The 23,496-nt window shown below is 45.1% G+C and overlaps 1 protein-coding gene and 1 pseudogene across 1 annotated transcript in view; one reads left to right on the top strand and one right to left on the bottom strand.

Moving 5' to 3' along the window:
• LAPTM4B (lysosomal protein transmembrane 4 beta) overlaps nucleotides 1-23,496 on the bottom strand; it is a 76,465-nt gene that overhangs the window by 47,310 nt on the left and 5,659 nt on the right. Inside the window, 1 exon segment of the mRNA XM_025393746.1 lies at nucleotides 1,657-1,768. Coding sequence (XP_025249531.1) covers nucleotides 1,657-1,768 — 112 coding nt within the window.
• On the top strand, nucleotides 13,162-23,239 carry LOC112629787 (annotated as a pseudogene).

The following is a 23,496-nucleotide window of genomic DNA, read 5'->3' as shown; positions in this document are numbered from 1 at the left end:
CTGGGAGATATAATTCAAGTTGAGATTTGGATGGGGACACAGTCAAACCATATCATTCGCCCCAGACCCTCGAAATCTCATGTCCTCACCATTTCAAAACCAATCATGTCTTCCCAACAGTCACCCAGGGCCCTTTTTTTTTTTTTTTTTTTTTTTTGAGACAGAGCCTCACTCTGTTGCCCAGGCTGAAGTGCAGTGGCACGATCTCAGCTCACTGCAACCTCCGCCGCCTGGGGTTCAAGCAATTCTCCTGCCTCAGCCTCCCAAGTAGCTGGGATTACAGGCGCCCACCACCACACCGGGCTAATTTTTCTATTTTTAGTAGAGACGGGGTTTTGCCATCTTGGTCAGGCTAGTCTTGAACTCCTGGCCTCAGGTGATTTGCCGGCCTCAGACTCGATCTCGTGAGACTTATCCACTATCATGAGAATAGCAAGGGAAAGAGCAGCTCCCATGATTCAATTACTTCCCCCGGGACCCTCCCACAATACAGGGGAATTCTGGGAGACACAATTCGAGAATTGGGTGGGGACACAGCCAAACCATATCAATTCCAAACAACTGTGCTCTCAGTTAGTTACTGAAATTAAAGTCTAGTTTTCTCCCCTAAGTGTGTTCCCACCTCCTGACTCTGGACTTTCTCAGTTCAGTAAAGACGCAGGTCATCTCTTCAAACTGGAAAGCAGAAGTCATCTTTGATTCCTCCGTCTCCTTTGCTGCCCAGAACAGCGAGTTCTGCCAAATCCTTCCCTGTTCTGTATCCCCAGTGCAGCCTAGGTGGTATCCCCAATACCACTCTCCCAGACTCTGTGCTCACACACCCAGTCCCCCACTCAGCAGCAAAAGGGATCTTAAATGCATACATCAGTTCATGCATTTAGTTAAAACCACTGAACAGCTTTTTCTCACTTGGAGAAACACAGAGCCCTCACCATGTCTTTCGAATGCTTCCGATCTCTAAAACTGCATCTTGAGCCACTCTCTCCCCTCTTACTTTGCTCCAACACTTTTAAAGAAAAACTCACTTGAAGTTCTCCAAAGTCAATGAGAAATACATCTGTACTATCTTCTGTTTGAGATTATGCACAGCACTGTTCCTCTCCTTTGGCATGGACTCAGCATGACTATAAAATGATGAGGCTTCAGTGATCTTGAAGCTGGGAGCCTAGCTTCCTCCCTGCTTACCCCACATCCCACATCCCTGTACATATTTCCATTCACTGGGAAAAGGCCCTGAATTCCCCCAAATAATCTGCAACATCATTTCTAGAATGGAAAAAGATCACTCCTAGAATAAAAATAAATACTGAAACATAACAGAAGACACAAGGAGATAAGCACGAGCCTTTTCACCTTCCTTCCTGCCATTTATACCTCTTCCTCTCAAAAAAGGCCAAAAGGCCCAGGGTAGAAAGTCTATGATAATGCAATCGTTTTTTAAATGGGTAAGTTAACGTAAGATGAAAAACGATCTTATTTAGACTCTTGCACCTAGAAGACAGTCAGAACATTAGATGCATGCAAATATTTGCTGATTTGCAATGACAAATTATATTTCAGCTCAAATGAGCTCATTAGTCTATATTTGTAATTTAATAGGAAGTGCTGGCAGTCAGATTCCCTGCCCTTGACAATACCAAAATATCTACTACTTACTGGCATCATCCATGAACTCAAAGTCACCTCCCAGTTCAGAACTTGAAAAGTGATACTGATCCGGATCGGCCAGGGCACTCAATAAAATCAACAGTACCACAGCATTGATGATCTGCAGTAAGAAAAAAAAAAAAAAAAAAGAATTTAAGTAACCCCAGGATGCAATCCTTATAACAGAAAACTACACTGACCACATGGAGTCAGGCTGGCCACAGGCAACTTCCTCAGTGGCTTGACTCTCAACACTAAGCCCCACCCATGGACCCATCCAGGGAGCAGACAAACATTCCCTAAGGCGGAAATGCTGCCAGCCCATTCAGTTGCAGCCAAGCGCACAAGGCTTGGAGTGAAGACAACAGCAGGATTTTACCTCATTCCCCCTGGCCCAGGCACCATAGAGCAGTGAACAACACACACAAACACAGGCAGCAGTGCTGGCGCCAGTGGTTGAAAAAGCACAAAAACTTTCCAGTGAGTCAGTGAGTCAGCTACACTCTAGAGTTAAAGGTAAGCAACCCAAGTTGTCTCAGTTAATCAAACATTTTACAGATTCAAATCAGTGGAGCTTTGAGAGCTTTGAAGCCATCTAGGAAGCAGTTTCAGAGAATGAATGCAAAGCTACATAGTGGATCCAGGATCATCCTCCTGCAATAACTCTTTCCAGGCCAGGCTAGGCCAGTAGTCCTGTCTTCTGAATACTGCCCTTAGCTACTTTAAACTCAGCTCCTCTAAATGAAAATCACCTTCTTTAACACCTTCCACTTCTGCTCCTCCTTATTTGTTCTCTAACTTAAAAAATGGCCTCGCTATTAAATAATTAATGAAAAACATTCAGGCACTATGCTAAGTGCTTTATGTGGAATCTCTCTTAAGTCCTGCAATAACCTAATGAAGTGGGTACTAAATTATTCCCATGTTATACATAGCAAACTGAGGCTCAGAGGTTAAAAAACACTGCTCAGGAACAAACAAACTACTAAGCTGTAGAGATGGGATTTGAATCCAGGAATTTAGGTTCCAGAACCTAACCTCTACAAGTCTCCTGTCCATATACGAAACTTGATCATCTGAGTTTACTATCTTTATCCTGCACACCCAACCAACTGCAAAATCTTGACCATTCTGCCTCTTCATTTCTATTTCCTTTATTCTTCCTGTCACTGCTCGACAATACACACACATATTAACTTTGATGGGGCTGGGGTAGTAAGGATCGCAGAGTTTAAGTGAGGCACCAGCTAAGATTGGGTTGTTGTCTGTTAAGAGACAAGGTGTCTATATTGCCCAGGCTGGCCTCAAACTCCTGGGCTCTAGCAATCCTCCCACCTCTGCCTCCCAAGTAGCTGGGACTACAGGTGCACATCATTGGGCCAGGCCAAGACTAGCTTGTTACTTCTTTACTATTCTAAGTTCAGAAACTTATGGCAGAGTTCTTTGTTTCACTCCTCTCAAATGGAGTGAAGATATGAATAACCTTCATACAGAGAGAGAAGCCTCTTACTAACAACACTAACTAATGGCATATCCTACCACAAAAATCATATTTGGGCTGAACACAGTGGCTGTCTGTAATCCCAGCACTTTGGGAGGCTGAGGTGGGAAGATCACTTGAGTCCAGGAGTTCAAGACAAGCCTGGACAACATAGTGAGACCTCATCTCAACAAACAAAAAAATGAGCCAGGGATAGTGGCGCAGGCCTGTAGTCCCAGCTACTTGGAGGCTGAGGTGGGAGGATTGATTGCCTGAGCCCAGGAGTTTGAGACTACAGTGAGCTGATGCGTCACTGCACTCCAACCTGGGCAACAGAGTAAGACCTTCCCTCAAAACCAAATAAACAAAAATCCACATATTTGGAAATACTTGTTTCAAGGAAGTATAAATGTTTTACAGAACATCCATTCAACAGTTTATTTTTGGCTGGGCACGGTGGCTCATACCTGTAATTCCTCTACTTTGGGAGGCCGAGGTGGGTGGATCACTTGTGATCAGGAGTTCGAGAGCAGCCTGGCCAACATGGTGAAACCCTGTTTCTAAAAATGCAAATTAGCTGGGCGTGGTGGTAGATGCCTGTAATCCCTGCTACTCAGGAGGCTGAGGCAGGAGAATCACGTCAACCAGGGAGGCAGAGGTTCCAGTGAGCTGAGATCGTGCCACTGCCCTCCAGCCTTGGTGAAAGAGTGAGACACTGTCTCAAGGAAAAAAAAAAAAAAGTTCATTTTTAAATGACAATCCCAATTGGTTGTTTCAGGGTTACTGTAGGATTCGAAGTAACTTCTGTTTTTCTTTTTTTTTTTTTTTTTGAGACGGAGTCTCACTGTGTCACCCAGGCTGGAGTGTAGTGGCATGATCTCGGTTCACTGCAACCGCCACCTGCCAGGTTTAAGCGATTCTCCTGCCTCAGCCTCCCGAGTAGCTGGGATTACAGGTGCCTGCCACCACGCCCGGCTAATTTTTGTATTTTTAGCAGAGATGGGGTTTTTACCGTCGTCAGGCTGGTCTTGAACTCCTGACCTTGAGATTCACCCAGCTCAGCCTCCCAAAGTGCTAGGATTATAGGCGTGAGCCACTGCACCTGGCTGGAATAACTTTTCTTCCTGTATTTTCCAAATTGTCAAATAAAAGCCGATTGCTTTTTGAAAAAAATTATGAGAATAGGCACTTCCCAGAGTATACATAACTAATTTAAACAGATATTACAAGCATGTGTTTAACCAAATACCTGAAGGTACAAAAGAATATACAGGGAAAAGTTACCTTCTCCGTCAAAGGCATCTGAACCAAAGCGACTCCATTACGAACAGGGGTTTGGTAAAATGAGGCTAAGACCCACTGGGCTGCACTCCCAGTTAGGCCTTCTAAGTCACAGGATGAGACAGGAGGTCAGCACAAGGTACAGGTCACAGAGACCTTGCCGATAAAACAGGTGATGGTAAAGAAGCCGACCAAAACCCACCAAAACCAAGATGGTGACAAAAGTGAGCTCTGGCTGCCCTCACTGCTCATTATGCACTAATTATAATATATTAGCATGCATGCTAAAAGATACTCCCACCAGCACCATGACAGTTTACAAATGCCATGGCAACGTCAGGTAGTTACTCTATATGGTCTGAAAAGGGGAGGAACTCTCATTTCTGGGAACTGCCCACCCCTTTCCTGTAAAACTCATGAATAATCCACCCCTTGTTTAGCATATAATGAATAAATAATTATGGTATTATCAGTGGAACAGCCCAAGCTACTGCTCTGCCTATGGAGTAACCATTCTTTTGTTTCTTTACTTAATAAACTTACATTCACTTTACTCTGTGGACTCAACCTGAATTGTTTCTTGCACGAGGTCCAAGAACCCTCTCTTGGGGTCTGCATCAGGACCCCTTTCCAGTAACATCTCCACAGTAATTATTGTAACAGTATCTTGTTTCTCTCCAAAGATCCAAGAAATTTCATAACACATTTTAAACTGTGATTAACAAAACTATTTGAAGAAAACTTTTCATTACAACTCCAAGGCTTAAAGGAGGCACAGGCCAGTCCCACAACTGGCATTATGATATACGGCAAAGATGTTATTTGATAAACTGTCAAGTTTTCTTGTCATTTCAATCCCTCTATATTTTTTAAATTTATTATTTTATTTTTTGAGATGGAGTCTCGCACTGTCGCCCAGGCTGGAGTGCAGTGGTGCAAGCACGGCTCACCGCAACCTCCGCCACCCAGGTTCAAGTGATTCTCCCGCCTCAATAGGCGCCTGTAGCTGCGATTACAGGCACCTGCCACCACGCCTGGATAATTTTTTTGTATTTTTATGAGAGACAGGGTTTCACCATGTTGGCCAGGTTGGTCTCGAACTCCTGACCTCAAGTGATCCGCCTGCCTCAGACTCCCAAAGTGCTGGGATTACAGGTGTGAGCCACTGCGCCCAACTCTTCTATACTCTCATTGTTGAGAAAAGATATGTGGAAAATTGTGGACTGAAATAAGATCAAATGAAATAAGAGGAATGCCACTCAAGTTAGTTATCTTACCTCTTCACATCTTAACAAGAACCATATTAAAAGATTTTGTTTACTAGTTTTCTAGATCTTCTAAAGCCAGTGTTACGCACCTGCTTTACACATGTGCTTTCCTGTACTCTCAGTCCCCAGGGACCTGTTAACCCTTAATCAGCTTATTATTCCCTTGTGGAGTCTACTGATCATATATAGCTACTAATTGCCTACAACACATACTTGCTAAGTGCTTAGGAAGAACTCCCCGGGACTCAGAACATGAAGTTAAATACATCATGTACCCAAAAAACAAAAAGCATAAAGCAGTGAGTGTGACAAGAGCTCAGAGAAAGAATAATGGAAGTTAAGGAGAGTTACAGTCAGGGGTTGCAGGGACCTGCAACAGAGATGGTAGCATCTGAACAGGAACTCGAAAGATGAAGATTTGGAGCCTGAGGGGTATGGAAAAGAACAATTCCAAGTATGAGCAATGCCACTGAGACGAGGACATGTCCTCAAGACAGCAAGTTCAATGTGGCTGGAACGCCAGGGTAGGGGGGTATGAAAAGAAATGTTAGAGGATAGAACCAGAAATGTGGGATGGGGCCAGGTGGTGAAGAGGCCTCGAAACTAGGATAGAAATTCTAATAGTTAACGAAAATGCCATAAAGGTTTTTGAGGAAGGATATAACATGATCAGAGCTATGTTGTCAGAAAGAGCAAACTGGCAGAAGTAGGAAAGCTAAATTAGAGGCAGGAATCCAATCTGGTGTTAAATAAAAATTATAAGCGGCCATTGTTGCAGATTGAGCTCCTGCACAATAGGGCCCCAACACACTAGAACACAAACCAAAATGCAGTCACCCGTGCTCAGGTTCACGATAACCTGAAGTCACCTGATGCTAACTAACAGTTATTTTTGTATTGTTCTGTCCCCCTGCCCCTGCCTTACAAGAAAAGTCCCTTTTAAATGACCCATCTGCTTTTAGTTCTTTGTTTCTGGTTTGTTTCTGGTTTAGTTCTTTGTTTCTGGTTTATTCAGCCCATTTCTCTCTAAGCAGCTCCCCTGCTTAGCTCACAGGATACTCATATGGGATGAAGTGTTACCCAATTCTAGAAAGCCAATTAAGATCTTTAAACTAAACTGTTCTAATTTTGTCCTTTGACCCTGGAAACACCTACGATAGTCTGGCTAAGAAGTAATAGGGCACTTCATCTCTAATTCGCATGATAACCCTGTGAGATGGTCATCTTCCACATTAGTTGATCAGGTTTAGTGACTTTATCTTAGGGCCTATGTGTGGGAGAGCCAAGGCTGGAACCCCAAGACCTTTCCACATGGAGGCAGAATTACTAGAGATACAGTAACTGACTACATGCAAAGAACACAGAAAAAGAAGCAAGGAAGACCTGAGACTTCAAGCCTGGTGACAGGATGTATCTTGTCATCAGAAATGGAAAAGGTCAGTGGAAGGACAATGACAATGTCGATTTTAGATACACTGTGCTGAAAGTACTTGCAGTATATCCAAATAATCCTATTTTTAGCTTATCCATCTGGCCTCTAACCCTCCTCTTTGTACTCGCCCTATGGTATTCATGTGTGCCCTGTTTTTCTGTCTGCTACTGGAGTTCTGACAGCCTGATGTTGTCAGATACTTACATGCCTTTCTGCCCTCTCCTGTTCCATCTCTATAACACATCACATGGTGTCTGACAACAGAGTCCTGGCTGCTGGCTCAGCGTGTCCTTCTTACTCCAGAGTGGGTCCTGGGTCCTACACCTGCCAGTGTCATAAATGCTGTAGTAACTATTATCACTCACTCTGTACCTCTAGCCCTGTGGTCTTTCTCTCAGGGGACCAAGTCCCCTTCCAGGTGCCCTGGTTCTTCATGAGGCAGTCCAGATAGAGGGGACACAGATAAAACAAAGATATGACAGGTACGCTGCTCATTACACATCACAAAAGACTCACCACTGTGGCTTTTAATCAGTGTGGAACTTTCCTAATATAAGAAGGTCTGTGCACCACCACGTATCTACCGTATTATTATATAAAACCTCAACTGTTGGATGGGAATCTGGCACACCATGAATGATGTGAATAGAAAATGGGGAGCCATGAGGACCTATGTCTGTGCAAAGGGGTTGGGGTTAGGATTAGCCATGGTAGCTACTAAACCCAGACAGATGGAAAAGGTCAAACATGAGTCAAAACCCCAACAACACTGGGTAAGAAGAACTTCCTGAAAGAGAGAAAATGGCAATCACTCAATCATCCATTCTAACCAAGAATAAAACATCACCACAAATGAGAACCAAGACGACGCTCAGGCTTGCCAGGAGCAGATGACGTAATGCCTACAGCTGATCTAAATGCAAAAGAGGGGACACACTTATGCTCTAATTCAGTTAATGCTCACTTATATTTGGGCTTTGTTTGTTTTTTTGTGTCATGAACAAACTGTTCCTGTTCTATTTACAAACTGATCCTGTGATGTCACATATTTTTCCTTGTTCTTAACAATGATTACTTCCACATGTAAATAAATCCAACTTCTGTAATTTCTTAAGTGGTGTTAGGTCCCTGAATATGTTCCAGGAATTCAAAGTGCTTTTCACCCATAAATCGTCTATCAGATCCCAAATAAGAGACCTGCAGCTTGAATCTAAACAACTGAAAACATAATTGTCAGCTCTCCTTTTTAAAAGCCTCAATTAAAAGAAAAAACCTTAAGAACATTCAAATCCACTGATACAGTAATTAAACAACGATCAGAAATTTACACAGGTTGTATCCAAAAATGATCATTGCAGACTTATCTATAATAATGAAAACTTGAAACAAAAGCAGAATGACTGAATATTATTATTATTATTATTATTTTTTTTTTTTTTTTTTTGAGACGGAGTCTGGCTCTGTCACCCAGGCTGGAGTGCAGTGGCCGGATCTCAGCTCACTGCAAGCTCCGCCTCCCGGGTTCACGCCATTCTCCTGCCTCAGCCTCCCGAGTAGCTGGGACTACAGGCGCCTGCCACCTCGCCCGGCTAAGTTTTTTTGTATTTTTAGTAGAGATGGGGTTTCACTGTGTTAGCCAGAATGGTCTCGATCTCCTGACCTCGTGATCCGCCCGTCTCGGCCTCCCAAAGTGCTGGGATTACAGGCTTGAGCCACCGCGCCCGGCCTATGACTGAATATTAAAGCCAAGTAACAGAATCCTATACAAGCATTAAAATAATATTTTATTTTATTTTATTTATTTTATTTTTTTTTTTGAGACAGAGTCTCGCGCTGTGTCACCCAGGCTGGAGTGCAGTGGCGTGATCTCGGCTCACTGCAAGCTCCGCCTCTCAGGTTCACGCCATTCTCCTGCCTCAGCCTCCGAGTAGCTGGGACTACAGGCGCCCGCCACCACGCCCGGCTAGTTTTTTGTATTTTTAGTAGAGACGGGGTTTCACCATGTTAGCCAGGATGGTCTCGATCTCCTGACCTCGTGATCCACCCGCCTTGGCCTCCCAAAGTGCTGGGATTACAGGCTTGAGCCACCGCGCCCGGCCTAAAATAATATTTTAAAAAATGTTAATGACAGGGGGCCGGGCACGGTGACTCACACCTATAATCCCAGCACTTTGGGAGGCCGAGGCCGGTGGATCACGAGGTCAGGAGATCAAGACCATCCTGGCTAACACGGTGAAACCCTGTCTCTACTAAAAATACAAAAAATTAGCCAGGCGTGGTGGTGGGTGCCTGTAATCCCAGCTACTCGGGAGGCTAAGGCAGGAGAATGGCGTGAACCCGGGAGGCGGACCTTGCAGTGAGCCGAGATCGCGCCATTGCACTCTAGCCTGGGCGACAGAGTGAGACTCCGTCTCAGAAAAAAATACATATATATAATAATAATAATTAGCCAGGTGTGGTGGTAGGCACCTGTGGTCCTGGCTACTCTGGAAGCTGACACAGGTAGATTGCCTAAGCGCAAGAGGCTGAGGCTGCAGTGACCTGCGATCATGCTACCACACTGCACTCTGAGTGACAGAGTGAGATTTTCTGTCTCAAAAAATAATAACAAATAAACATTATAATCTGATATGCTGTTTTCTGATACTTGGCTAATTTCTATATTCCAGTATTTGGAAATTTTTTCTAAAAGCTATTAATGGGGCTGGGCATGGTGGCTCATGCCTGTAATCCCAGTACTTTGGGAGGCCGAGGCAGGTGGATCACCTGAAGTCAGGAGTTTGAGACCAGCCTGGACCACATGGTGAAACCCTGTCTCTCAAAAATACAAAAATTAGCCGGGCGTGGTGGCGGGTGCCTGTAATCCCAGCTACTCAGGAGGCCGATGCAGGAGAATCGCTGAACACGGGAGGCAGAGGTTGCAATGAGCCAAGATCACGCCACTGCACTCCAGCCTGGGTGACAGAGTGAGACTTCATCTCAAAATAAATAAATAAAATTAAAATCGGCCGGGCGCGGTGGCTCAAGCCTGTAATCCCAGCACTTTGGGAGGCCGAGATGGGCGGATCACGAGGTCAGGAGATCGAGACCATCCTGGCGAACACAGTGAAACCCCGTCTCTACTAAGAAATACAAAAAATAGCCGGGCGAGATGGCGGGCGCCTGTAGTCCCAGCTACTCGGGAGGCTGAGGCCGGAGAATGGCGTGAACCCGGGAGGCGGAGCTTGCAGTGAGCAGAGATCCGGCCACTGCACTCCAGCCTGGGCTACAGAGCGAGACTCCGTCTCAAAAAAAAAAATAAAATAAAATAAAATAAAATGAGAGCTATTGATGGCAGATATGCCTCTCATTTGGACTCAATTTCAATGGGCAAATCAAATGGAAGTTTGAATCAGACTCTCAATATGGTCCTGTTCTGATATTAAAATAAACTTCTTCTCATGCTTGTTACTTCAATTCAAATAAATAAATATATTCTGGGGGGAAAATAGATTTATTGTAAAATCCTATTTGCCTAAGAAATTCACTAAATTAGTTCACCTACTATATGCCCAACACTGCTTGAAACTGGGTTGTACAGAAATTATTAAGACATGGTCCCAAGCTGGGCGTGGTGGTTCACGCTTGCAATCCCAGCACTTTCGGAGGCTGAGGTGGGAGGACTGCTAGAGGCCAAAAGTTCAAGATGAGCTGAATTTTTATATTTATTAATAAATTTTAAATTAGCTGGGTTTGGGAGGCCAAAGCGGGTAGATCACCTGAGCTCAGGAGTTCAAGACCAGCCTGGCTAACATGGTGAAACCTCATCTCTACTAAAAATACAAAAATTGGCCGGGCGCGGTGGCTCAAGCCTGTAATCCCAGCACTTTGGGAGGCCGAGGCGGGTGGATCACGAGGTCAGGAGATCGAGACCATCCTGGCTAACACGGTGAAACCCCGTCTCTACTAAAAATACAAAAAACTAGCCGGGCGCGGTGGCGGGCGCCTGTAGTCCCAGCTACTCGGAGGCTGAGGCAGGAGAATGGCGTAAACCCGGGAGGCGGAGCTTGCAGTGAGCCGAGATCGCGCCACTGCACTCCAGCCTGGGTGACACAGCGAGACTCCGTCTCAAAAAAAAAAAAAAAAAATTAGTCAGGCGTGATGGCAGGTGCCAGTAATCCCAGTTACTTGAGAGGCTGAGGCAGGAGAATTGTTTGAACCTAGGAGGCAGAGGCTGCGGTGAGGCGAGACTACACCATTGCACTCCAGCCTGGGCAACAGAGCAACAAAAAAAAAAATGTAGCTGGGTTTGGTGGTATATGCTTGCAGTCCTAGCTTCTTGGGAGGCTGAGGTAAGGGTTAATGCTTGAGCCCATGAGTTCAAGGCTGTAGTGAGCTATGATGGTGCCACTGCTCCCCAGGCTGGGCGACAGAGCAAGAACCCCAACTCTTAACCCCTGTCCCATTTGTCCCAGCAGCCCTAGCAGCTGCAGCATTTATCCTGAGATAAGTTTGCCACAAAATATCTTGCTTTTATTATTATTTTTGCATTCCTCTAGTATATCAATTTGGGAAACAACAGACATTCTGTTTACAGCATTCAGTTTTAATAGGGGTATTTCCATATACAAAATATACGAATTCTCTATCACTGAAAGTGTCAAATCCTACAAAACAGCATTCCTATGGATGATGTTAACATCATTCTTGAACAGTTGTTGGCCAAAGATTCATTTGAACAATCCCATTTTTCTGAAATAGACAACACTGATGTTCTGTTTAGAAATAATTCCAAGAACAATTTTTATATTTTATTTTACAATGAAAATCACTCAGATTTGCTTCAGCCTCATAGGGTGTGTTTACATAAAATTAAATGAGTGCTGAGAGCAAGCTAAACCTTTTTTTTCTGAACAGAAAAATGGTTGAAAAAAAAAGACATGGTCCCTGTGCCCAGCATTAGTCCAGTGGGAGAAACATACACCAACAGCCAAGTAAAATGTAGAATAAACGCTATAACATTCATTAACTCATTCATTCAGTTGTTCAAAAATTAATCTATTATGCAACAAATATATGCCAGGCACAATGCTAAGCATCACATATATATTATGGCAAAGCCCTCAAGGCAGCCTATTATCTAGTGGGGATGATAATAAATTGGATGTTCTATTCAGAGTGAAAACAAATTATGTTACCTTATCAACAACAGTATTTTTTTCATTCTAGAGTTTCTAGTTATTATTTTCAAATCTGTCATATCCTTTGTATGATTCCTGAGGTGACATTATTAACACCAGAAAGTAACAGACCTTAAACATCTTGAGAGACAAAAATTATAGCACAAACAATTTTAGGGTATCAGATTAAGTGACTAATTGACCGCTATGCTGGGCACAATGGCTCATACCTGTAAAACCAGCACTTTGGAAGGCGAGGAGGGCGGATTACTTGAGGTCAGGAGTTTGAGACCAGCCTGCGCAACAGGGTGAAACCCCATATCTACAAAAAATGCAAATAATTAGCTGGTCATGGTGGCTCACAACTGTAGTCCCAGCTGCTTGGGGAGCTGGGGTGTGAGGGACATGGAGCCCAGGAGGTCAAGGATGCTGTGAGCAGAGATGGTGCCACTGCACTCCAGCCTGGGTGACAAAGTGAGACCTATCTCAAAAAAATAAAAGTAAAAAAGAACTGACTGGGCCGGGCGCGGTGGCTCACACCTGTAATCCCAGCACTCTGGGAGGCCAAAGCGGGCAGATCACAAGGTCAGCAGATCAAGACCATCCTGGCTAACATGGTAAAACCCTGTCTCTACTAAAAAAATACAAAAAGTTAGCCCAGTGTGGTGGTGGGCGCCTGTAGTCCAGGCTACTTGGGAGGCTGAGGCAGGAGAATGGCGTGAACCCAGGAGGCGGAGCTTGCAGTGAGCCGAGATCGCGCTACTGCACTCCAGCCTGGGTAACAGAGCAAGACTCCGTCTCAAAAAAACAAAAAGAACCGACTGTTAAGAAAAACTCTAAGGCACGCAAGCAGGAAAACGAGTCACTCTTGGCAATCCTTGGAGTTGGATTGTAATGGCGGCCATTGTAAGTTGCTGAACTTCTAAGTCAAAGGATGGTCTTGGTCTCCATGGTTACAGACTCTGAGGGAAAAAGTTTAAGGAGTAAAATGGATGTTGTACCTTTTATTAGAGCTCCATTTCAGTAGACATAATTTTTAAATATATTATGTAAGTTTTTTCCCCCCAAATTCAACCAGGTCCTTCTGATTCACCAATTTAGTCAACACAGTACCATCCTTTGAGGACATCTTCCTCATAGGTGATGAATTAAACCAAGAAGCCACCATCCCCACATGCACTATTTTATATTATAATAACAGTGCTGCCTCCCTATCAAGTCTGATCATTACTACACCATTCTACAGATGAGGATTCAGACTTCAGGGGATATATGCACATACCATGTTCATAAAATATAGTTGCATAAAGTTTTCAACTGACATTCAATTGTTGGTGCTTTGATTACAATTGCCATATAAGCTCTTACCAGTAACCCAGGTTCCTCCCAAGAAGCCACCACACCCCATTCACAGGCCCTGGCCAACTCTGCTAAACCAATCCCTGGCAGTAAGCTCAAAATTCCTTTCAAGGGAGTGCTCCAGACAGCAAATCACAAGGTCAGGAGATGGAAACCATCCTGGCTAACATGGTGAAACCCCGTCTGTACTAAAAATACAAAAAAAAAAATCAGCTGGGTGTGGTGGTGGGCGCCTGTAGTCCCAGCTACTCGGGAGGCTGAGGCAGGAGAATGGCGTGAACGTGGGAGGCGGAGCTTGCAGTGAGCCCAGATCGTGCCACTGCAATCCAGCATGGGCGACTGAGCGAGACTCAAACAAACAAACAAACAAACATCTCCTAGCCTCCCTCACAGCTAAGGTCACATGTCTTCTTTTTGGTTACTGGGATGTAAGTGAAAGTGATGTGTGCATTTTCTATTTCACATCCTTAAAAAAATAAAGCTGATTGTCCTCCAGATACCCCTTTCTCCCTTAGGGCAGACCAGGACACAAACCTGGTGCTTCAGCCATGAAGACAAACACAAAGGAGGCAGCCTCCTTAGAACCCAGAGAAGGAATCCATGCACAATATTTGGGATGGTGGAGCTATGCCCCCACCCCGCAGCCTGGGTCGCTGGATAGCTTCAAGGAACAATGTTGGCCAACACTCCCTAGACTGTTAACAGGAGAGAAATAAACTTCTACCTTCCTGCAGTTTTGCGTTTGTTATATCAACTTTATAGCATAATTGGCTCACCTCCAGTTTTGAAACCCCTAGGCCCATTACTGTTAGTCAACACAAATCTGAGTACCTACTATAGGTTAAGGGTTACTGCTTCACCATCTCTGCACCATGGAACCAACTGGCTGTGTAATTTTAGTGGCTCAAGGTTTTTTTTGTTTGAGACGGAGTCTCACTCTCTTGCCAGGCTGGATTGTAGTGGTGCGATCTCAGCTCACCACAACCTTCGCCTCCCGGGTTCAAGTGATTCTCTTGCCTCAGCCTCTGGAGTAGCTGAGACTACAGGCACGTGCCACCATACCTAATTTTTTTGTATTTTTAGTAGAGACCGAGTTTCACTATGTTGGTCAGGCTGGTCTTGAACTCGGGACCTCGTGATCTGCCTGCCTCGGCCTCCCAAAGTGCTGGGATTACAGGCGTGAGCCACCACGCCCAGCCTTGTTTTTTTTTTTTAAGTTCAATCTTACGTTTACTAATAATTTGAAATTACATTTCCTCAAGCATTTTTTTTTAACCTTTCCCTGACTGAGAAACAATTTCCCTTGGAAACTGTAACTGCAAGGAGGCAACTCTAAACTCTTAAAAAAAAATGTTAAAAGCAACTAAAGAAGTGTGGTCTTTGTTTACTTTTTACTTTCCTTCAAGCACAATGAGTTAACCAATAACTCAACAACTCTCATTAAGTCTCCAAAAGCTCTACTAAAAGTCTCAAGAACTGGGAGGAGGAAAAGGAGTGCTGCTAGGGCTCACACATTATTTTCACTAGCATTCCTTTATGACCAATGACAAATCAGCCCAAAAGGTGGGGGGCAGAATGGGACAACTGTGGCCTCTTCCTTCAGGGCCAAGATTCAAAGTAGACAAAACAAATATATTACTCATTCAAACATAATACACATTGTAGGACAAAACTCATGTTAACTACTTAACGCTTTATGCTAAGTTACTGAGAAAAGAACTTTTATCTGAGGAATGCAAGTCTTTATTATCAGGCCCAGAGAGATATTAAAATGATACAGCAATCACTTTCTACTCCCCCTCCCTTTTGAGCTGTCTCTTCGGCTCTTGCAACTGATTGCTATTGCCACAAGTAGCTACAAATTAACCTAATAACGCATAGTTATACAATGGATAGCCAATCACGAACCAATGTTGTTTCTGCAAACAACTTTGTATCAGTACACTCCCTGTTCCTCCTTTCAGTCTTTAAAAATCCATTTATAACTGCTGCTAATCTGTGTGTGTATAGTCAGGGTAATGTCATTCTGTATTCTGGGGTTGCAATCCTCAAGCTTGGCCCAAATAAACTCTCTACTTATATTAATTTTGCCTCAGTTTCTTCCTTTTAGGTCGACAATAGATATATTTAAAGAGAATCCCAGAGGGATTGGTATTAAACAATTTTGATAGCAATCTTTATTTATTGGCCACCTTGTCTGTAAAACATTCTAATGAACTTTTATCATAAAAGTGTGATGGCCGGGCGCGGTGGCTCAAGCCTGTAATCCCAGCACTTTGGGAGGCCGAGATGGGTGGATCACGAGGTCACAAGATCAAGACCATCCTAGCTAACATGGTGAAACCCCGTCTCTACTAAAAAAATACAAAAAATTAGCCGGGCGAGGTGGCGGGCGCCTGTAGTCCCAGCTACTCGGGAGGCTGAGGCAGGAGAATGGCGTGAACCCAGGAGGCGGAGCTTGCAGTGAGCTGAGATCTGGCCACTGCACTCCAGCTCGGGCGACAGAGCAAGACTCCGTCTCAAAAAAAAAAAAAAAAAAGTGTGATAAGGGGCTTAGGCCTGCAATCCCAGCACTTTCGGAGGCCGAGGCAGGGGGATCACCTGAGGTCAAGAGTTCTAGACCAGCCTGGCCAACATGGTGAAACCCCATCTCTACTAAATTAAGCCGGGTGTGGTGGTCCGCACCTGTAATCCCATGTACTCAGGAGGCTTGAACCTGGGAGGCGGAGGTTGCAGGGAACTGAGATGGCGCCATTGGACTCCATCATGGGTGACAGAGTGCCACTCTGTCTCAAAAAAAAAAAAAAAAGTGTGATAAAAGCTTAAAAAGATACTGAATACCACTGAAATCTCCACCAACCAATGTTCTATAGAATTGCCTTGATCCTTTATTAGATGAGGGAAACCTGTACTTTTAAAAATCCAATGTCCTTCCCTATCTAAATCTATTCAATTCCTTAAATCAGATGGAGAAAATCTAGGTGGCAATGAGAGGTGACAATGTGCTAGCAGCCCTCGGCCTCCGGCCTCGGCTTCCACTCTGGTGGCACTTGAGGAACCCTTCAGCCCGCCACAGCACCGTGGGATCCCCTCTCTGAGCTGGCTGAGGCTAGAGCCTCCTCCCTTTGCTTGCAGGGAGGTGTGGAGAGAGAGGGACGGGTGGGAACCGGGGCTGCGCTAGCCAGCCAGTGTGAGTTCAGGCGGGCCTAGGCGCGGGCTCGGCGGCCCCGCACACGGAGCGGCAGGCAGGCACCCCGGGCCCAGGGCAGTGAGGGGCTTAGCACTCGGGCCAGCAGCTGCGGAGGTTGCCCCCGGTCCCCCAGCAGTGACTGCCTGCCGGGTCGCACTCAAATTCTCCCAGGGTTTAGCTGCTTCCCCACGGGGCAGGGCTCGGGACCTGCAGCCCAACATGTCTGAGCTCCCTATCTGTCTGATCTCCCTACCTGCGGTGGGCTCCTGTGCCACCTGAACCTGTCCGAGGGGCTCCACCCCCTGCTCGGTGGCGCCTGGTCCCATGGACAGCCCAAATGAGGAGTGCAGCTGCTTCCCCACCAGGCAGGGCTCGGGACTGGCAGGCAGCTCCGCCTACAGCCCTGGTGCAGGATCCACTGGGTGAAGCCAGCTGGGCTCCTGAACTGGATGGGGACTTAGAGAACTTTTATAGCTAGCCAGAGGAGGATCGTATGTGCACCAATCAGCACTCTGTATCTAGCTAACCTAGTGGAGACTTGGAGGACTAGCACTCTGTGACTCTGTCTAGCTCAAGTATTGTAAACGCACCAATCAGCACTCTGTATCTAGCTCAAGGTTTGTAAATACACCAACTGGTACTCTGTATCTAGCTAATCTAGTGGAGACTTGGAGGACTAGCACTCTGTGACTCTGTGTCTAGCTCAAGGACTGTAAACGCACCAATCAGCACTCTGTGTCTAGCTCAGGGTTTGTAAATACACCAATCAGCACTCTTGTGTCTAGCTCAAGGTTTGTAAATTCACCAATTGGTACTCTGTATCTAGCTAACTCTGTATCTAGCTAACTAGCACTCTGTGACTCTGTGTCTAGCTCAAAGATTGTAAACATACCAATCAGCACTCTGTCAAAACGGACCAATCAGCTCTCTGTAAAATAGACCAATCAGCTCTCTGTAAAATGGACCAATCATCAGGATGTGGGTGGGGCCAGATAAGGGAATAAAAGCAGGCTGCCCCAGCCAACAGTGGCAACCCACTTTGGTCCCCTTCCACACTGTGGAAGCTTTGTTCTTTTGCTCTTTGCAATCAATCTTGCTGCTGCTCACTCTTTGGGTTCACACTGCCTTTATGAGCTATAACACTCACCGCGAAGGTCTGCAGCTTCACTCCTAACAGCGAGACCACGAACCCACCCACCAAAAGAAAGAGGCTCGAGACACATCTGAACGTCTGAAGGCGTCTGAAGGAACAAACTCTAGACACACCATCTTTAAGAACTGTAACACGGCCGGGCGCGGTGGCTCAAGCCTGTAATCCCAGCACTTTGGGAGGCCGAGACGGGTGGATCACGAGGTCAGAAGATCGAGACCATCCTGGCGAACACGGTGAAACCCCGTCTCTACTAAAAAATACAAAAAACTAGCCGGGCGAGATGGCGGGCGCCTGTAGTCCCAGTTACTTGGGAGGCTGAGGCAGGAGAATGGCGTAAACCCGGGAGGCGGAGCTTGCAGTGAGCTGAGATCCGGCCACTGCACTCCAACCCGGGCGACAGAGCGAGACTCCGTCTCAAAAAAAAAAAAAAAAAAAAAAAAAGAACTGTGACACTCGCCGCGAGGGTCCGCAGCTTCATTCCTGAAGTCAGTGAGACCAAGAACCCACCAATTCCAGACACAGCAAGAGAGACCTGTATCACTCACTAACTGGTAAAAATCCCTATCCATCTTATTCATACCATTAAGAGCTGATACCTGCTATAGTTTGTATCTAGAGAGCTATATATAACATACTGCCTGGTTTTCTAGCCATCTGAAATAGCCTGCCATTTTAATCTAACTTAAAAACTGCTTTCATTGGCCAGGCGTGGTGGCTCACGCCTGTAATTCCAACACTTTGGGAGGCTGAGATGGGCAGATCACGAGGTCAGGAGATCGAGACCATCCTGGCTAAAACGTTGAAACCCCATCTCTACTAAAAACAAAAAAATTAACTGGGCATGGTAGCAGGCGCCTGTAGTCCCAGCTACGCAGGAGGCTGAGGCAGGAGAATGCCTTGAACCTGGGAGGTGGAGTTTGTAGTGAGCAGAGATCACGCCACTGCACTCCAGCCTGGGCGACAGAACGAGACTCCGTCTCAAAAAAACAAAAACAACAAAACAAAACTCTCATCATATCACTCCTGTTCATAACTCTTCAATGATTCCCCACTGCCTACAGAATAAAATCCAAACTCTTTAGTCTACTATTTAGTATTTTGCAATCTAACATAGTGGGGAAAACACTAGGCAGTAAAGATGATACAATTGTCACAAATCAGTTTGTTATTCTATCCTGAAATTACGGGCCAAGTCATAGAATCTGACAGTTGGAAAGAAGCTATTAAATGAACATATCACCATCATGCGTGACCCAGGGTTGCTCTGAGGTCTATAAGAATAAACGTGAACGCTCACTGAAAGCTATCAATCACTCTACGAATACAGGATGCTGGTCTCACTATCCTGTAATGAGACAAATCAATAGTTGTTGAACTTCTCAGCATACAAAGAAGAGAATCTATTAGGCTTGTGAAGGGGTGAAGAAAATTCTCTCCCCTCTACAACTTCTGAAGGTTTGATCATTTGAGCCTAATAAAGAAACTGATAATAGATCAACAGCAAGAAAAGGCATACAAATGTATTACATGCACACGCATACATGGGAGTCACAGGAATAAGAAAACTCGAAGGGCCAGATGGTTTAAGTTTTAATACCATCCTGAAATTACAGAAAGAATAGGGGTTTAGATCATGGCAAAACAGGTTATGGGAGGGAGGGATGGAAAGGCCTGGCTAGGGAAGGTGGTCTTGTTATGCAAATGAGACCTCACAGGTAGCAGCCTTGAGAAAGGATACTTGGTAGCCTGTGGTATGTGGTAAACTTCTCTATTAGACCTTCAAAGGTGTCAGACTCTCAATCTCTTGGTTAATCTGTCCTAGGTCTGAACATGGGGGATGGGGTGGGGAGAAGGTGTGCTCAGAAAAAGCCTGGCTGTTTATTTCACTAATGCAGATTTTCCTTAAAGATGCAAATCTCCACAAACAGCAGCTTTTCAGAGCTATTCGTGTTTGCAGTTTCTCTAACACATCTTGAAATATACAGAAGAGGTGTATTTCAGGTGAGATATTCTGGTTTCCTTTACTTCAGTAAACAAGGAAACTGAGTTTCCATGTGAACAAGTGGATTCTTTGAAAGACCAGGTCTGCACTTGTATCCCAGAACTTAAAGTATAACAAAAAAAAGAAAAGTAAAAAGAAAGACCAGGTCATAAAGCCAATGAGAGCAGCTACTCAGGCCTCTTTCATCCTTTAGAACCTGATACACGAACTACCCTGTGAATAGTGTCGGGCACAAAGAGCCATTTGGTATGTATTTGCTGTGTCTAAGTTCCTAAAAAACAAATGAACAAGGATATATGAAAAAAAGAAAAGGCCGGGCGCGGTGGCTCACACTTGTAATCCCAGCACTTTGGGAGGCCAAGGCGGGCAGATCACCTGAGGTCGGGAGTTCGAGATTAGCCTAACATGGAGAAACCCCATCTCTACTAAAAAATAATAACAATAATAAATAAAATACAAAATTAGCCAGGCATGGTAGCGCATGCCTGCAATCCCAGCTACTCAGGAGGCTGAAGCAGGAGAACTGCTTGAACCCAGGAGGCAGAGGTTGCAGTGAGCAGAGACTGCGCCACTGCACTCCAGCCTGGACAACAGAGTAAGGCTCTGCCTCAAAAAAAAAAAAAAAAAAAAAAAAGCCTGGAGTGGTGGTCAGTGAGCCTGTAGTCTCAGCTACTTGGGAGGCTGAAATGGGAAGACTGCTTGAGCCAGGGAAGACAAGGCTGCAGTGAGCCATGATCGCACCACTGTACTCTAGCCTGGGCAAGAGAATGAGACCTTGTCTCAAACAAACAAAAAAAAAGGTCAGGCATGGTGGCTTAGGTCTGTAATCCCAGCACTTTGGGAGGCTGAGAGGAGCAGATCACCTGAGGTCAGGAGTTCGAGACCAGCCTGACCAACATGGAGAAATCCTGTTCTCTACTAAAAATACAAAATTAACTGGGTGTGGTGGCGCATGCCTGTAATCCCAGCTACTAGGGAGGCTGAGACAGGAGAATTGCTTGAACCCGGGAGTCGGAGGTTGTGGTGAGCCAAGATCACACCACTGCACTCCAGCCTAAGCAACAGAAGCAAAACTCTGTCTCAAAAAAAAAAAGTCCCCAAAGTCTTGTGCAAGAATGTTCAGGGCAGCTTTATTTATAATAGCCCCAAATTGGAAATAACCCAAATGTCTAATATCTGGCAAATAGATAAACAAATTAATACAATAAAAACAATACTCAGCAATAAAAAGCAACACTCCAAGAACATGAGTGAATCTAAAAAGTTATGCTAAGTGAAAGAAGCTAGATACAGAAAGGTACATACAGCATAATTCCATTTACATGAATAAGCAAAATTTACCTACAGTGATTGGGTGTATGGCAGGGATTAACTGGGAAACAGCACAAGGGAACTTGCTAGAGGTTTGGAAATGTTCTCAAGGAATGTGGGTTACATTACAGAGGCATTTGTCAACTCAATAAACTACATTTAACTGTGAATTTTGCCAGGCACGGTGGTTCACGCCTATAATCCCAGCACTTTGGGAGACTGAGGCAGGCAGATCACCCGAGGTCAGGAGTTCAAGACCAACCTGGGCCACATAATAAAACCCTGTCTCTACTAGCAATACAAAAATTAGCCAGGCGCAGTGGTGGATGCCTGTAATCCCAGCTACTCGGGAGGCTGAGGCAGGAGAATCGCTTGAACCCAGGAGACGGAGGTTGCAGTGAGTCAAGATTGCACCATTGCACTCCAGCCTGAGCAACAAGAGCAAAACTCTCATCTCAAAAAAAAAAAAAAAAAAAGGCGAGCGCAGTGGCTCATGCCTGTAATCTCACTTTGGGAGGGAAGGCGGGTGGATCACAAGGTCAGGAGTTCAAGACCAGCCTGACCAACATGGGGAAACCCCGTGTCTACTAAAAATACAAAAATTAGCCCAGAACACGCCTGTAATCCCAGCTACTGAGGAGGCTGAGGCAGGAGAATCGCTTGAACCCAGGAGGCGGAGGTTGTGTGAGCTAAGATCATGCCACTGTACTCCAGCCTGGGCATCAGGGCGAGACTCGGTCTCAAAAAAAAAAAAAAAAAATTTGTAGTACATAAATCACAACTCAATAAAAGAAAAAAATAAAGAGACAAAAAAATGATCTCTAGTAATAAATACCTTAAGTCTCCCAAAGTAGCTTGGCCCAGAATTTTAAAAATAGTAATAATAATAAATACCTGAAGTCAATATACTTTATTTCAGGACTGAAGGAAAACTTTTATTATTCCAAGCCAAAACCAAAACACATGCACAACTTTTAAAAGTAAAACAGTGAAAACAGAACAGATTAAAACATCACTCAGGGCCAGGCGCGGTGGCTCAAGCCTGTAATCCCAGCACTTTGGGAGGCTGAGACGGGAGGATCACGAGGTCAGGAGATCGAGACCAGCCTGGCTAACACGGTGAAACCCCATCTCTACTAAAAAAACAAAAAAGGCCGGGCGCGGTGGCTCAAGCCTGTAATCCCAGCACTTTGGGAGGCCGAGACGGTCGGATCACGAGGTCAGGAGATCGAGACCATCCTGGCTAACACGGTGAAACCCCGTCTCTACTAAAAAATTCAAAAAACTAGCCGGGCGAAGTGGCGGTTGCCTGTAGTCCCAGCTACTCGGGAGGCTGAGGCAGGAGAATGGCGTAAACCCAGGAGGCGGAGCTTGCAGTGAGCTGAGATCCGGCCACTGCACTCCAGCCTGGGCGACAGAGCCAGACTCCGTCTCAAAAAAAAAAGAAAAAATCACTCAGGCTTCCACAGGAGGCCTACATGCCGCCGCTTGTGCTGCCGCCCTGTCTCTAGTGATCCCTGAAAAGTTCCAGCATATTTTGCGAGTACTCAACACCAACATCGATGGGCGGCAGAAAATAGCCTTTGCCACCACTGCCATTAAGGGTGTGGGCCAAAGATATGTTTGTGCGGTGTTGTGGAAAGCAGACATTGACCTCACCAAGAGGGCAGGAGAACTCACTGAGGATGAGGTGGAACGTGTGATCACCGTTATGGAGAATCCACGCCAGTACAAGATCCCAGACTGGTTCTTGAACAGACAGAAGGATGTAAAGGATGGAAAATATAGCCAGGTCCTAGCCAATGGTCTGGACAACAAGCTCCGTGAAGACCTGGAGCGAATAAAGATTCGGGCCCATAGAGGGCTGCGCCACTTCTGGGGCCTTTGTGTCTGAGGCCAGCACACCAAGACCACTGGCCACCGTGGCCACACCATGGGTGTGTCCAAGAAGAAGTAAGTCTGTAGGCCTTGTCTGTTAATAAATAGTTTATATACCAAAAAAAAAAAAAAAAAAACACTCAGACCATATACCAACCATGGGTTTTTAAGCTGTCAAGTAAATCACCAAAGTTCTCTAGCCTCAGTTTTCTCATCTGTAAAATGGGAATAAGAAAATCTACCTCACCAGCAATATGTAAAAATTAACCTTATGCAAAGCATCTAGTAAAGTACCTGACACTCAGAGCCTTAGTAAATGGTATTGGTAGGAATCAA

The sequence above is a fragment of the Theropithecus gelada genome, chromosome 8, assembly GCF_003255815.1.
Source record: "Theropithecus gelada isolate Dixy chromosome 8, Tgel_1.0, whole genome shotgun sequence".
Lineage (NCBI taxonomy): Eukaryota > Metazoa > Chordata > Mammalia > Primates > Cercopithecidae > Theropithecus > Theropithecus gelada.
This window is presented reverse-complemented; position numbering and strand designations above follow the sequence as displayed.